The sequence below is a fragment of the Bubalus bubalis genome, chromosome 9, assembly GCF_019923935.1.
Source record: "Bubalus bubalis isolate 160015118507 breed Murrah chromosome 9, NDDB_SH_1, whole genome shotgun sequence".
Lineage (NCBI taxonomy): Eukaryota > Metazoa > Chordata > Mammalia > Artiodactyla > Bovidae > Bubalus > Bubalus bubalis.
The window spans coordinates 68,407,448-68,421,688 of NC_059165.1; the positions used below are offsets into that span (position 1 = coordinate 68,407,448).

Here is a 14,241-nt window from a genome sequence, read left to right on the forward strand (position 1 = left end):
AGCGTTGAGGAATCCAGACGTGACCTGGATAGCAGGAGAGCGTGAGAGGGAGGGGCGAAAGGGAAGAAGGGCGGTTTTTTACAGGATGATGTATTTCCGCTTCCTTTCGGCCTCGTTGTATTTGGTTGGACCAGCTTGTTGCGGGGAGGGCGGGGGAAGATTGTTTGCAGCGGAGATCCGCGCACGGGAAGGTAAACTGAGGTAAAGTCGAACAGAGGGCGGGCTTTGCGCCTAGCCGTGTAGGAGGCTTGCGGCCAGGGTCCTTGTGATTTAGGAAGAGCGGGGGTTGGAGATGCGAGGCTCGGGTTGTCCGCAGAATTGGAGAGAGAAGAGGAGGTGGGGTGGGGCTGGGGGTTAAAAGGTGATTTGCAAAGCCAGACTGGGGTGGAATGACGCGGGCTGGGGAAGGGTTGGGGGAAATGATGGAGAGGATTAGGATGCGGAGGGAAGTCTGGAAGGCGCTGGTGGGGGAGGGGCTTAGGCCAGAGATGCTGGGACGCGGGAAAGAAGTTGAGGGGGTTGGTCGGAATATGGAGGTGTGGGAGGAAGGTAGTAAAGTCCTTGGGAGGCTGAGGGGTGGAAAGAGGCTGGTAGCTGACGTTCGAATGCTGACCATGTACTTGGCCATTGTTTCCCCTGCAGCTCCTCAGAGACTCTTAGCCAGCAGCCTCTGCTCAGGCCCAGCCTTCTCTCTCCAGTTGCCACCACAGCCTGGAGGCGCCTGCCTCCGCCCTCCCGAATGGTGCTCCTCCTCGCAGGCCTCGGCCCAGGATCCAGGCCCCCTTTGCCCCCCGCCTCGGAGCTATTGCTCCGGGTCTCTCCTGGTGGACTCCCTGTGACGGGCAGGGAAGGACTTGTGCATATACAAAGCTATAGCTCTTGGGACCCCGCCGGCCGCTTGAATCTCGGCCTCTAACCGAGTCTGAGGTTCTTCCTGTGCCCTCGTTTTACACCCTCTGAGAAGAGAATCCCTTCTTGCCACCCAGAGCCCAAGAAGCCCCAAGCTGGGGCCCTGGTCCCAGCATGTCAGTCCTCTTTTATGCTTAGGGCTGTGCCTTCTCCCTGCCAGTATGGCTGAACTCAGGCAGATTCCAGGGGGGCGGGAGACCCCACAGGGGGAGCTTCGGCCTGAGGTTGTAGAGGATGAAGTCCCTCGGAGCCCAGTTGCAGAGGAGCCTGGAGGAGGTGGAAGCAACAGCAGTGAAGCCAAATTGTCCCCAAGAGAAGAAGAAGAACTGGATCCTAGAATACAGGTGGGAAACGTATAATATCATATATGGAACGAGTCGCCAGTCCAGGTTCGATGCACGATACTGGATGCTTGGGGCTGGTGCATTGGGACGACCCAGAGGGATGGTATGGGGAGGGAGGAGGGAGGAGGGTTCAGGATGGGGAACACATGTATACCTGTGGCGGATTCATTTTGATATATGGCAAAACCAATACAATATTGTAAAGTTAAAAAATAAAAAAAAAGAATACAGGTGAGAAGACTGAGTTGGGGGAGGATAGGGAAATTAGTTTCTAGCTTTTCTGAAGAACTGTCAGATAAATGAGGAGTTAGACTTACTGTTTTCCCAGTGCACTGGGGCAGGAAAGGATTGTCAACAAATCATTGCAGTGTACCGTCACAAGTGCTAAAAGAGTTGTGTACGGTGGGAGCACAGAGAGAGGCTGGGCCTGAATGCCTGGGATGTGTTGCTTCTGGCTTTACTGATAAATTGGGCAGCAGGTGTAGGAAGCACACTTTAGGTCAGAAGAAAGTAGAACTGTTGTTTCTTTTCCAAATATGCCAAGGGGCTGTTGACTCAGAGATGCAGCGTGAATGGGGTGTGAAAGAAGATGGCTTTGAGATAGGAGGCAATTTTGAATCGTTTCCCCTCTCCTGCTTTCTTATCAGTGCCTCCCAAGGACATTCTTATTTGTGAAAGTTGAGATTTTTCATGTCCTATAAAGGTGGCACCAGGCTTAGACCTGTAAGGAAATCTGATGTATGCAGAGAGTTATATCAGGTACAGTCAATCCTTCATAACACAGATTTCTTGCTTTGAGGATGCTGGGTCAATCAAACGAGTGGAAGGGCTGATCTGTTGCCTTGGGGCATTTACTCGTTGGTAGAGGGGCAGAACTTTGTGAAGGAGGCAGTGGAGGAGGAGGAGGAGGACAGGCAGCACACGTGGTAGATGTGTGACTGACTGAGGCTGGATTGTGGTGTTTATGGACAGTGGCAGGGAAGAGTTCCCTGGAGAAGCTGTTTAGGCAGGTGAGAGCCAGGGTGCTCTTGTATGTTTGGGGCCTGAGTCTGCTGTTTGGTATGGTAGCATCCCCCAGATTCTGATGTGGCAGTGATTCACACCTCTGCCGGTGAGCAAGAGCCTCCCAGTGCTCTCATTCCTGGGCTTCTCTGTCAACAGACCTTTGTTAGGTTACTTTAGTGAGTCAGGAAGGTTTCAAAGCTAGTCCTAGCATCCTTCCTTCTTTCTCTTGGTGGAGTTTCCTGGGACATGTGTGGGGAAACTGTCTGTGCTGATAGTGTAGCAGTGGTGAGCCATTTGTTTACTGGCATGAGTCAGTAATTTATTTCTGCTCTGTTTCATGGGCATTGCATTGAAAACAACTCAATTTCTCCTGCTAGTTCTATATAGATTTATTGTCCACCTAGGAAACAAGTCATAGTGAAAAAAGCCTTGGGCTGAGATTCAAGCATCCTCTAGCCCTATGATTTGTGATTTTCATGTAAGTTACATAACCTTTTTGAGCCTCCTTTTCTTCATTTGTAAGATGAAAGCTTGGTCTAGCTTATTTGCACAGCTCTTTGCCGCTCTGCTCTGACCCTGTCCCGTGATTCTTTTCTTTCACAAACTCTCTTGCCTATCTTTGATGAAAGTTTGTAGGTCTTGCTTTGAGAAAGAGATCTCTGTTTGTCAGGGAGGAGGGCCTGTTGATATTCTTCATATTCCCCTTTGCATCATTCCTTGCTCAACTGCAGAGGAGAATAAGTTGTGGTTTCTTTGCTCAGTCGCTTCTGCTCCTGTGTATTTTTCCATTGCCTACACAGGCAAAGGTGGTGGTGTTAAAGGGCAACTTTCATGCTGCACTGTCCAATAACGTAGCCACTAGCTGCATGTGGATTCTTAAATTCAGTTAAGAATCAATAAAAAAAAATTGCAGTTCCTCAGGTGTTGCTGGCAGGGCAGATGTAGAACATTTCCATCATCATCGACAGTTGTATTGGGTGAACTTTGTGAGGGTCAGAGAATACTGAGCGAGAGTAAGATTCACCTTGCCTAGAGTGAGCTTGCAGTGTTAATGAAGCAAGAGGGGACAGGAGGACCCTAGTCTCTGTTGCTAAACCAGGAGGCACGTTGTGGAATGTTGTAGGTTATGTAGGGAGGCAAGGTCTTATTGTAGAGGCCCCCCTCGCTGATGAGACTGGTCTAGTGCTCTGGCCTCAGCAGAGATGCAGCATCTTCTTGCTGTGTGGGAGAGGCAGCTTGATGTAAGGAGCGCCTTTCATGGTGAAGGCTGGTGGCCTTCAGATCTGGGTTTGGGCTCTTCTAGATGAGAAAGACATTGGGTATGTGTCTTTCGAGTTTTTTTGTAGTGTTGACAGTCTGCAAGATCATGTTATCCTGATCCTATATTTTAGCACTTTAAATAGATTGGTGCGTTCAGTGGTTCTCTACCCACAAATCCATCAGTACCTACCAGGGAAGTTTAGAAACACTCGTTCCTGAGCTTCGGCCAGACGTGTACATTCCCCTCTTGTCTGGGGTGAGAAGTTATGACTGGTGGCCTGGGCGAATCCTCGGATCCAAGGATAGCCCAAAGATGGAGACCCTATTCAGGTATTTTCTGGAATTCTCAGAAATGGTCCCTTAGGGCTAGGCTCTTTGTGGTGTGGGGAATGGGGATTCTTGGCAAACAGACAGCTTGTGCCTTCTTGTCAGGAAGTTGTCTAGAATCCTCTGGAAGTTGGAGGGAAACCAGGTGGTTGCCAGCTGTAGGCCTACCTGAAGTGTGCTGCATTCCCAGGGAAGTCCACTGGATGTCTCTCTGTGCCTTGGCCTCAGCACACTTTTTCTGAGGCATCCAGGATGGGCCTTAGCTTTCTGAGAGGCAGGGTCCCAGTGGCAGGAAGGAATAGAGGAGGGTAGTACTGGGATGGGCCTGGGTCTTCTCTCCTATGACCTAAGTAGATGCTTTCATTCACCTCCTCCTCCTCAGAGTGACTTTGCAATCTCTGGATTGTCTGAAATGTTTAGTTTAGCTTGCTCTGGAGGTCATTTTTACTTTATTTCCAAGTCTTAAGGTCCTGTATCACCCTAATCCTCCTGACTGACTGTGGATTTGGGTTTTTTTTTTTTTTTTAAATCAAGAAATATCAATATTCGATTTAGGATATTTTATAAATTTCGGGTGTACAACACAGTTTATAAGATTATACTTCATTTTGGGCTTGAGTGTTTTAATGGCTTGCACAAGTTGGGGAAGAGCATCTGTCTCCTAACTGCCTTTGATTGAGTGGCCTGGCGTCCTGGGCATCAGCCTGGTGTGCTCCGGGAAGGTCACCCTCCCTGCGGGCTGCAGGCTCACTGATGGATGGTGAATGCTGACTCAGACTTCATCCTCCTCGAATTCGATTTCAGTCAGGTGCCAGGAGTCCCTGGTGCAGCAGGCCAAATGGAATGTGTTGCCAGTGGCCCAAAGCAGAGCCCTGGGTGCTTGTTGGCTTCTTGCTGTGCTTTGTCCTGGGTCTGCTTCAGCCTGGCTACCCCCATCCCCTAACCCTTTGCCCTCCAGCCTGCTCTCTCCCCAGTCTTCTTGTCCTGTTAGAGCCTTGTGACTCTGAGGAGCAGACCTCAGAGTCAATAGGAAGCCTTTTTAAATTGCTGGAGGTGCTTCGTGGGTACACGTTTCGATATACAAAGACATACATGCCTGCTTCTGTAGACCAAGAATCAAAGTCTTTCGTTTTCTTTTCAGTGATGATGACTTGCCATTCACTCCTCTGATGATCTTATCAGGGTCTGGGAGTGCTTTGGGCTGTGGAACCAAACGGGATCCTGTCTTAGACCTTGGTTCGCTCAGAGGAACATTACAGGGTGCCTTTTACTAACCTCTTTCTCCTCTGCCCCCAAATTATTATTATCTTACCAAGACTGTAGGTTTTCTTAGGTGGTGGTACTCCTGTCTTTGAGGCATCCATCTAAGGACATCATTAGTCCTAGGAATGTAATCAATAGTAGCAGGAAAGCCAGATCATAGGTCAGGTCCTGGGTCCTAACTCCATCCCTGATTCCCTGCCCCATTGTTTCTTGTCTATCAAATGTGAATGGGTTGAGATAGAGAATATTCCAGTGGGAACTGCTGAAAGGACTGGTCACCTCCTCCCTTAGATTATCTGAAACTCCCTGTGGGCCAAGTTCAGCCACAGAAAGCAGAGCCCAAAGAGGGCCTGGTTCCTCTCACCCAGACAGGAATTGTCTTTTCTGACAGTTTCTTTGTGGTGATCTCATTAGCCAAAGGGGACATCCCTGTCAGGAAGGCACTGTGAAACTCAAAGCTGTGTGCATGTAGGGTGGTGTTGGCACTGCCCCAGGCTTCCTCCGGGGTCCTCTGAGCCATGCCGGCGGCCTCTTTTCCACAGTGGCCAGTTGTTACCTTATGAGTACTGAGTTGTGTGACTAATCAGTGGATCTTGTGCACTTCTAGCTCTACCCAGACCAGTACAGGAGCTACATCCAACTATCCACGTTAAGGTGTGCTCTAAGGTCAGATGCATGTGGATTTCAAAGCCATGGTTTAAAAAAAAAGTTACAATATTGGTAGTTACTATTTTATGTTGATAACAGACTGAAACTGTGTTATTATTTTAGATATATTGAATTAAATGAAATGTACTGTTAAAATTTTATTTTGGTGGTTTTCTTTCTTTTACAAATGTGGCTTTTATAAAACTAAAAATTCTGGATAAGGCTCACATTATATTTCTGTCAGATATCTCTGTTCTGAAAAGTTTAGAGACAAGTTTGTGGTCCTCTCTGAGGCAGAGTCTACATTGTTGTAAGTATGCGTATTTTCATATCATTGTTCCTGGTTTTGTTGTATGTTTCCTCCTTTGTGTTCTATCTTACTCTGTAATTAGAGCACATAACTTGATTGCTTGCATTCTTACTTGCTGACTCAAATCTTTTAGAGCTTGAGGTGAGGTACAGAAATAAAAGGACTAAAGGGAGATCACACAGTGGGCTTTTGAAAGGGCCAAATGAAGTGTGCAGGAGCAGTGATGGCAGCGTTCCTCACCTCTTGGTGCAGGTGGAGTGCAGGGCATGGCCACGGGCAGCAGGCAGACAGCAGGCGGGCTACTGCTGGCCTGCCCAGGGCCTGGAGGAGGAAGCTGTAGCTGAGCACCAGGCATCTCTCTAGGCACTGCTCCTCCTCGGGAGTGTCATTGGCTCCCTGGGCCCCAGGAACTTGACCAAGGGGAGGGGAGGATACTCAAGGCCAGCACCCTCCCTGCCACTGAAATGCACGGGTGGTTTTTGCTTCTTTTGCCAGCGCTTGGGGCCAGTGAGGAGTTCAGGCCAGTGTGTCTGGTGAACTTCTTCCTGAGGCTGTCCCTCCTTGCCATAGGCTCTACTATGTGGGGACCTGGGGTCCTGTCACCACCGCCCAAGCAGTTAGAGGTCTCTTGAACCATGTGTTCTTCCCTGATCTTGACCTTAATTGTTCACGAAGTCCTAATGATTTTTGCATCCCGGATTTCCCAGGGATCTGCCCTTTCCTTTCCCACCTGGAGTACTACAGACGGCCTCTACTTTTGTGTCTCTGGCCCCTCCAAGCTTTCCCTACATTGCCCAAGTCTGCCTTCCTAAACCACTGGGGGCATCAAGCTCTGAGGGGTTGCCTCTGCCATTGGGAGAAGTCCGAGTATCCTGTCCCTGTGCCCCAGCCTCTCTGGCTTCTCTCCTGACAACCTGCCTGCCCTGGTCACCTGCTCTCCTGTTGATTCCCAGCCCTTATCATGCCCTCCTCTCCTGTGGCTCCTCACATGACCAAGGGCCTGTTGCTTACTATTGGGCTGTGAGCTGCTGCTGCTTTGTGCTCTAAATTCTAGGTTTCATGGTGCTGAGTGTATAAGTGTGTAGTAAAAATGTGCTGGGTGAGTAGGGCCCAGGGGTTTCTCCTTGCCTGGGACAGAGACCATTAGCTCTGAGGAGACTCCTGGCTGGAGTACGAGGAGGAGGTGGTGGTGCAGCCTGATGGCCGCAGACTTGTTGCCACTGTGTTGTGTGTGTAGGAGTTTTCCATACTGAACCTCAGTTCTCTTGTCCTTAAAATGGGGATTTACTGCATGATATAGAGGTGGAATTGTGAGGATTACAAGAGGCAGTATGTTAGTAGATCTCTGACAAGAAGGCATTTGACAGTGACCTGTTCCATTTCTTCCCTTCCCTACTTAGCTGGGCTTTCCCTCTGTACCCATGTTCCTGCCCTGCCTGGTTCATCTGAGGCTGCTTTCCTCCGCTGCTCTAACTTTCTGCCTCTCTCTGTGGCAGGAGGAGCTGGAGCATCTGAACCAGGCCAGTGAGGAAATCAACCAAGTGGAGTTGCAGCTGGATGTGAGTGATGCTCCTTTTCCTCACACTCTTGGGCTGGTTCCAGAGGTGCTTTCATCATTTTCTGTCCTCTTTCAGTACAGTGGCAGGGGAAGGGGCATGTATGAAAAACGAGAGGGGTTAGGACCCACGCACACGCCTCCCTCTGCCCATGTCTCTATCCTTTTGCCAGGAGGCCAGGACCACCTACCGGAGGATCCTGCAGGAGTCAGCAAGGAAGCTCAACACGCAGGGCTCCCACTTAGGGAGCTGCATCGAGAAGGCCCGGCCCTACTATGAAGCTCGGCGGCTGGCTAAGGAGGTGCGGCCAGCTGACCCCACATTCTGGGGTGGGGGCTGCATGCAGAGCCTGGCCCTGAAGTCTCCTGTCTCTGTATGGGGTGTGAGACAGAGCACCTTCTAGTTATCTTTTCCTCTTGTATCCCCTTTGGTTCATGCTCTCTTTGCTTGCTTCTACACTCATTTACCCCATTTCCTTCTTTTTAAATTTTTCTTTATATAAATAATATGGGGTCACCATTGGAAGACTGTAAGTATAACTTGTAACTATAAAACAAGATAAGAGAACCAGAATCTCCCCAGATCCAACCACATGCATGTTTTGTGATTTTTGTACCTGAAAGTTGTTTTAGTCAAGTGTGGTAAGGTGACAGGCACAGAGACAGCTGCCTTAAAAAAGTTTATTACTTAGTTCCTAAGAGAATAGAGCCTGTCAGATTATTCAGGACTACATGGGGAAGCACCTGAATGGGTGAGGAGGCAGAAAATGTGAGGGGAAAGCTTATCTCAGAGCTTTTATTGTAGAGCCTTTATTGTTGTTTTCACGGGAAGGAGTGGGTAAGACAGGGTAGGCAGCTTTGAGCAAATTTAGGATTGGCCAGTTTGAATAACAGAGGCAGGCTCTGGACTATGGGGAAGGTCTCTAGTTTTCTGGTACCTAGCCTTTCAGTGATTTAGAGCAGGGGAAATACTGGCTTAAGAGAGTTAGATAAAGGAGGTGATGGGCTTCAGATTGGTGGATTTGCATATAAAAAGTGTTCTCACAGAGTAGTTCACTGTCTCTCGAAGTTAGGCAGCCCTAGGAGGGCCAGCAAGGCCTCCAAGATATCAAAACACCATGAAACATAGAAAATAAAAATGCAATTAATACAGCACAGATAATCTGTAAAAAAATTAAAAAAAAAAAACCATATATCCTGCCAAAATGGGATCACACATGTACTGTTTTTATCTCTCTATTTTTTGAGGACATGATTCCATGCCAAGAATTACCCATCCATGCCATTGCTTTTAGGAACTTAAGATTTTCTTATGTTAGATGTACTATTATTTGTTTAACCAGTTTCCTGTAACTGAAAACTTAGGTTTGTTTCTAGTATTTTGTTTGGTAACTATGGTTATGATGAATATCTCCAAGCAGTTGTCTGGTTATTTCATTCAGCTTATCTGCTGGACTGGAGCTGATGGTCTCAACCATCAATTAACCACCTTCCAACTAAAAGGTGTGGATTTTTCTTTGTTCTTCCTAGGGCAAAAGACCAGCAGCCTTGGAGAGTGCTGGATTTTATATGCTTTGCCCTCCATTGGCAGTATCCTTCTATTTCTACATATATTTCTTCTCTTAGCTTACCCTTGGAACATATTCTTTGTAGAATTTTTGCTTCCTCAGCACTTATCCTTAGTGCAGTTTGGGAGGTGAAGCCAGCATTACAGTGGGCCTTTTTCCTTCTCTTGTCCTTGCCCAGGGAGGATCTCCATGGGCAGCCAGGGGTTCTTTGCAGCTCAGTCTCCTGATGGTCCTTCCCCACGCCCCCTCCCAGGCCCAGCAGGAGACACAGAAGGCAGCACTGCGGTATGAGCGGGCTGTGAGCATGCACAACGCTGCCCGGGAGATGGTGTTTGTGGCTGAGCAGGGCGTCATGGCTGACAAGAACCGGCTGGACCCCACATGGCAGGAGATGCTCAACCACGCCACCTGCAAGGTGAGCCAGGCAGTGCCGCTGGTCCCTTCTGCCAGTTCTGGTACTTCGTTTGCTCTCCCTGAATCCTGTCACCTTCCTCACTCCTTTCTGTCTCTCTCCTGCTCCTGCCTTCCCTCAGTTTTGCTTCTGTTTTAGGAAAAGTCTGGTCCTAGCTCTCTGCCCTGTGTGGCCTCATGTGTGTCCCATATATACTTCCTTTTGACTTAGAAGGTCCTTCTTGGCTCTTCTTGAATCTTTGCCTCCAGATGTGGGAGAGACTCAAGTAGTTCATTCCTGAATGCTCTGGATTCAACTCTCCTTTGTTATGTTTAGCTGTGACCCTTTGTTTCTATTTTCTGAATATTCTTCCTTTCTTGCTTTTAAGCTCTGCCAGCGTACCTTGGTTTTCAAAGTATAATTTGTGTATTATTTCCAGTCTTTCCTATGGGGATTCCTTTGTGGCTCAGGTGGTAAAGAATCCACCCACAATGTGGGAGACCTGGGTTCGATATCTGGGTTGGGAAGATCCTCTGGAAAAGGGAAGGGCTACCCACTCCAGTATTCTGGCCTGGAGTCGGATGTGACTGAGAGACTTTCGCTTTGCTTCTGTGGGGGTTGGGGAGTGGGAGGATCCCTGGCATCAGCTCTAGTCTCCCACCTTCACTTTGTAAAGAACAAGTGTCTTAGTCCATTGGCTTTACTACAAAATAACAGACTGGGTGGCTTAAACATCAAAAGTTTATATTCTGGAGGCTAGGACATCTCTAGATCAAGGCACAGGCAGATTTGGTGTTTGCTGAGGGCCTGCTTCTTGCTTCCCATATGGCCAGCTGTCTTCACTATTTTATTACATGGCTGAAGGACCTGGGGAGCTCTCTGAAGCCTGTTTTATAAGGCAGATAATTTCATTCGTGAGGGCTCCCTGCTCTTGAGCTAATCACTTCTTAGAGGGCCCACATTAAGGTTAGGATTTCAACACAAGAATTTTTTTTGTGGGGCCTGGGTTGGGGGTGGGGGGGGGGGTGTACTTCTCTGATGGTTAAGACTTCACCTTCTAGTGCAAAAGGTGTGGGTTTGATCCCTGGTGGGGGGAGCTAAGATCCCACATGGCTGGTAGCCAAAAAAAACCAAAAGATAAAACAATGTAACAAATTCAATAAAGACTTTAAATATGGTCCACATTGAAAAAAAAAAAACACCTGAAAAAAAAAGTTTGAGGGGACACATTCATTTATTCTGTAGGAGTAAGTGTCAGCTCCTGGGGAGTGGTCATTTCTTAAGCTTTTTTGTGTGCCCCTTAGTCTAGGCCCATGGGTCACATGAGAGCAGGAGTTCCACTTCTCTGGAACTCACACAGGGCTGGGGGAGGGGTTGCTGAAGCTGTGTGTGTGTGAGGTCGACTCCTTGGTCTTGGTGGATGCAATGGCTGGAGCCCTTGCCTGTTAGCTGCTTGGACATGGAAACCTGGAGAACCCAGTGCAGAGTTGTGGCTCTCCCAGTGAGGTTCCTCCCTCCCCTCAACCCCCAAGGGTGAGCTCTGAGGACCACGATGTGGCAGATGTGTCACAGATGGATGGACATTTCCTGCACGCTCGTGAGTGGGCTAAGGACCTCAGCACTTCCTGGCAGCAACACAGCTGAGAGGTGGCGGGTGGTGCAGGTAACAACAGGCAGGCGCGAGGACCCACGGTTCTCTTGTGCCTTGGGAGCTCAGTGCCCTCTCCGAGCTCTGTAGACAGTTTACCATTTGGAGTGACAGACTGGGCAGGCTATGGGGGCAGGAGTGTGGGTCCGTGTTCAGTGGTGTGTGTGCTTCGCCCCACCTGGCCCAGGTGAACGAGGCAGAGGAAGAGCGGCTTCGTGGTGAGCGGGAGCACCAGCGCGTGACACGGCTGTGCCAGCAGGCCGAGGCTCGGGTTCAGGCCCTGCAGAAGACCCTCCGCCGCGCCATTGGCAAGAGCCGGCCCTACTTTGAGCTCAAGGCCCAGTTCAGCCAGATCCTGGAGGTAGCTGAGTGTGGGGGGAGGGGCGGAGGATGGGGGGGCAGGCATAGAAAGGGAGGGCCGGTAGAGGGGACACTAGTCTGTTTCTCTGGGCCATCCACCAGGCCGGTGTAGTGGGGCAGGTATGCTCAGAATGACTCCACAGGAATGGGAGGTGGGGGTGGGGAATGGATGCTGACAGAGAAGCGACGTAAAGGAGAAGTGAGAATTGGGGGAAACCAGAGAGAAAGGGGAGAGGAATTGGCCAGATAGGGAATGGGAGCAGTGGGTGGGAATGAAGACCTGGGAGAAAGACCCTGGAATGCCAGGTAGGACCAGGGCAAGTTGCTGGGGAAGGAGGATCCCAGGAAGAAGAGTGGAGAGGGGCTGTGTAGCCTTGGTTCCACACTGCAGATTAGTGGTTGGGGATGAGCAGAGCCAAGATTGGAGAAGGGACATCTCAGTGGATCTGAGAGGACTTGGTAGCTCCAGGGGCCTCAGACAGTTGCCCAAAGGGTCACCTGACTCTGACCCTCCCCCTGCAGGAGCACAAGGCCAAGGTGACAGAGCTGGAGCAGCAGGTGGCCCAGGCCAAGACCCGTTACTCAGTCGCCCTGCGCAACCTGGAGCAGATCAGCGAGCAGATTCATGCGCGGCGCCGGGGCCAGCCTGCTCATACCCCGGGCCAGAGGCGCTCCTCTCCAGTAGGGGCGGAGGCAGGGCCTGATGGGGGCGAGGATGCGGACAGCGGGATCATCGAGGGGGCGGAGGGTGGAGGGCTGGAGGAAGGCGTCAGCCTGGGACCTGGTGCTGCCCCGGACACCGATACGCTGAGCCTGCTGAGCCTGCGCACTGTGGCTTCGGACCTGCAGAAGTGTGATTCCGTGGAGCACCTGCGGGGTCTCTCGGACCACACCAGTCTAGATGGCCAGGAGCTAGGTCCCCGGAGTGGGGGTCGTGGAGGTCGCCACCAGCGCAGTATCAGCCTGTAGCCCGGTACTCAGGGTGGCTGATGCATTCATACCACCACTGGCCCAAGGAGGGCCCTGCAGGTTCCTAGCTCCCTCTCCTCGGGTCCTTGCTTCCCTCAGAGAGGTCAGGTTGGCTGTGTCTTGAGTCTGTTGTATATGTCCTGGCTTTCTCACCTTGCCCTGCCCCCCACAGGTGGCAGCTCTCTTTGCCTTACCCTTTCAGAAGGCTTGTCTTTGGCTCTGACATCTCCTTTCCCCGTGTTGGTCCTTCACAGTCTGTCTGTCTGCTGCCCTCTTTCTGACTTCTGTCTGGTTTTTCCCCTCAGGGAAGTTTGTCTGGGCGGCACAGGGAAACCATCAGAGAAGATGGGCACTGGATCTGGGTCCCAGCATCTTGGTTCCCCCAGCTTGAGTGAATGGATGGGTCCCCCTCCCACCTACTCATCTCCCAGGTGGTTCCTGGGATGTTGCGGAACCCTCCAGCAGCCCAGCAGCCCATCCTCTGTCCCAGCCTGCTCATGGGTAACACGTAAGAAGTGCTGCGGGACTGTGTGCCTCTGGAAGACACCACCCATCCCTTTAGTGCTCCCTCCTCATGACCGAAGCCACCTGTGCCTCAAAGCAGGACTTGAGGGATACTGGTGTCAGGGAAGGTGAAGGCCAATCCCACTGTCAACCAACACTACCAACTCCAAACAGGCTCCCGTGTGCATTGTGTTTCCCAGCTGGGCTGTGTCCAACATTGCCAAGGTGCTAGTGGGTCCGTGTTGGGGGGTGGAGATGTAGTGAGGTTCTGATGGCTGAAGCTCTTCCCATTTCTGCTGTGGAGTTAGGTCTGTTTACTTTTTCTGGGTAGAGGATGCTGAACCAAATCTCGGCATTCTTCTGTCGGGTGGAGTTAGGGAATTTGGTGCTCAATTGCTCTCCCTCACTCTTCCCGAAACCAAACCATACCTAGTCCAGAATCCCTTGGGGGATGCTCAGGTTTGGCTGCAGAGCCTCTGCTGATACAGGGCAGGGTTGGCCTGCAGTGAGGGAACCCACCCTCCATAGGGAGCAGTTTCAGGTGTCTGATGGCACTCCCATGCTGTGTGGGGGAAAGGCAGGGAAGCTACACTGGATCTGGGTGCCTTGGGGAACCGATCCTCCTGTCCCACCCCAGGAGGGCTGAGAGCTGGACTCTGGACAGGAGAATTTGTGCCTAGGCCTGTGTGCTGCTGCCATCAACTAGGAGGGCGGGGGTGGGGTGGGGCAGGGCCTTCAAATAGAGGTTGTCTCTCTGTCCCAGGGTTAAAACAGGATGGTCATGATGAGAACTGCCAGGTTTGAGGTGGCCATGGGTGGAGGGAAGATGGAGGAGGACGTGGGCGTGCGTGCGTGTGTGCATGCATGTGCCTGTGTGTATGGGGGGAAAGGGTCTGCCCCTGATTTTATTTAAATAAAATAGTTTATGTAACAGTAATGTTTATTGTCCTTTTCAGGGGAGGGAAGAGGAGAAAGGGGTGAAGATGGAGAGAAGGGAGGAGCAGGGTGAAGCGAAGTGCATTTTGATGGAGTAGTCAGGGAAGATCTCTTGGGAGGTGAAGGATGAGGTGGATCAAACTTCCAGCCATGAGAGGAGGGAAGGTTTATGGCCACAGAGCTGGGGTGAATGCACACCAGGTCAGTGGTGTCTGGCAACACTCTCCCCCACCCCCCACAACCA

At 50.7% G+C, this 14,241-nt stretch overlaps 1 protein-coding gene across 3 annotated transcripts; it reads left to right on the forward strand.

Moving 5' to 3' along the window:
* Nucleotides 1–69: 69 nt before the first annotated feature.
* Nucleotides 70–13,994, forward strand: SH3BP5L (SH3 binding domain protein 5 like). 3 transcript variants are annotated; one of them, XM_025292843.3, is made up of 7 exons: nucleotides 70–201; nucleotides 643–1,253; nucleotides 7,563–7,625; nucleotides 7,795–7,923; nucleotides 9,443–9,604; nucleotides 11,416–11,589; nucleotides 12,111–13,994. In XM_025292843.3, exons 2-7 carry the CDS (start codon nucleotides 1,071–1,073, stop codon nucleotides 12,555–12,557), a joined length of 1,158 nt encoding a protein of 385 aa, XP_025148628.1. In that variant the 5' UTR covers nucleotides 70–201; nucleotides 643–1,070; the 3' UTR covers nucleotides 12,558–13,994. The 3 variants fall into 3 exon arrangements, with proteins under 3 accessions (XP_025148628.1, XP_044803633.1, XP_044803634.1); XM_044947698.2 differs by having other exon boundaries at nucleotides 105–191; XM_044947699.2 differs by lacking the exon at nucleotides 70–201 and adding an exon at nucleotides 223–336.
* The last annotated feature ends 247 nt before the right edge of the window (nucleotides 13,995–14,241 follow it).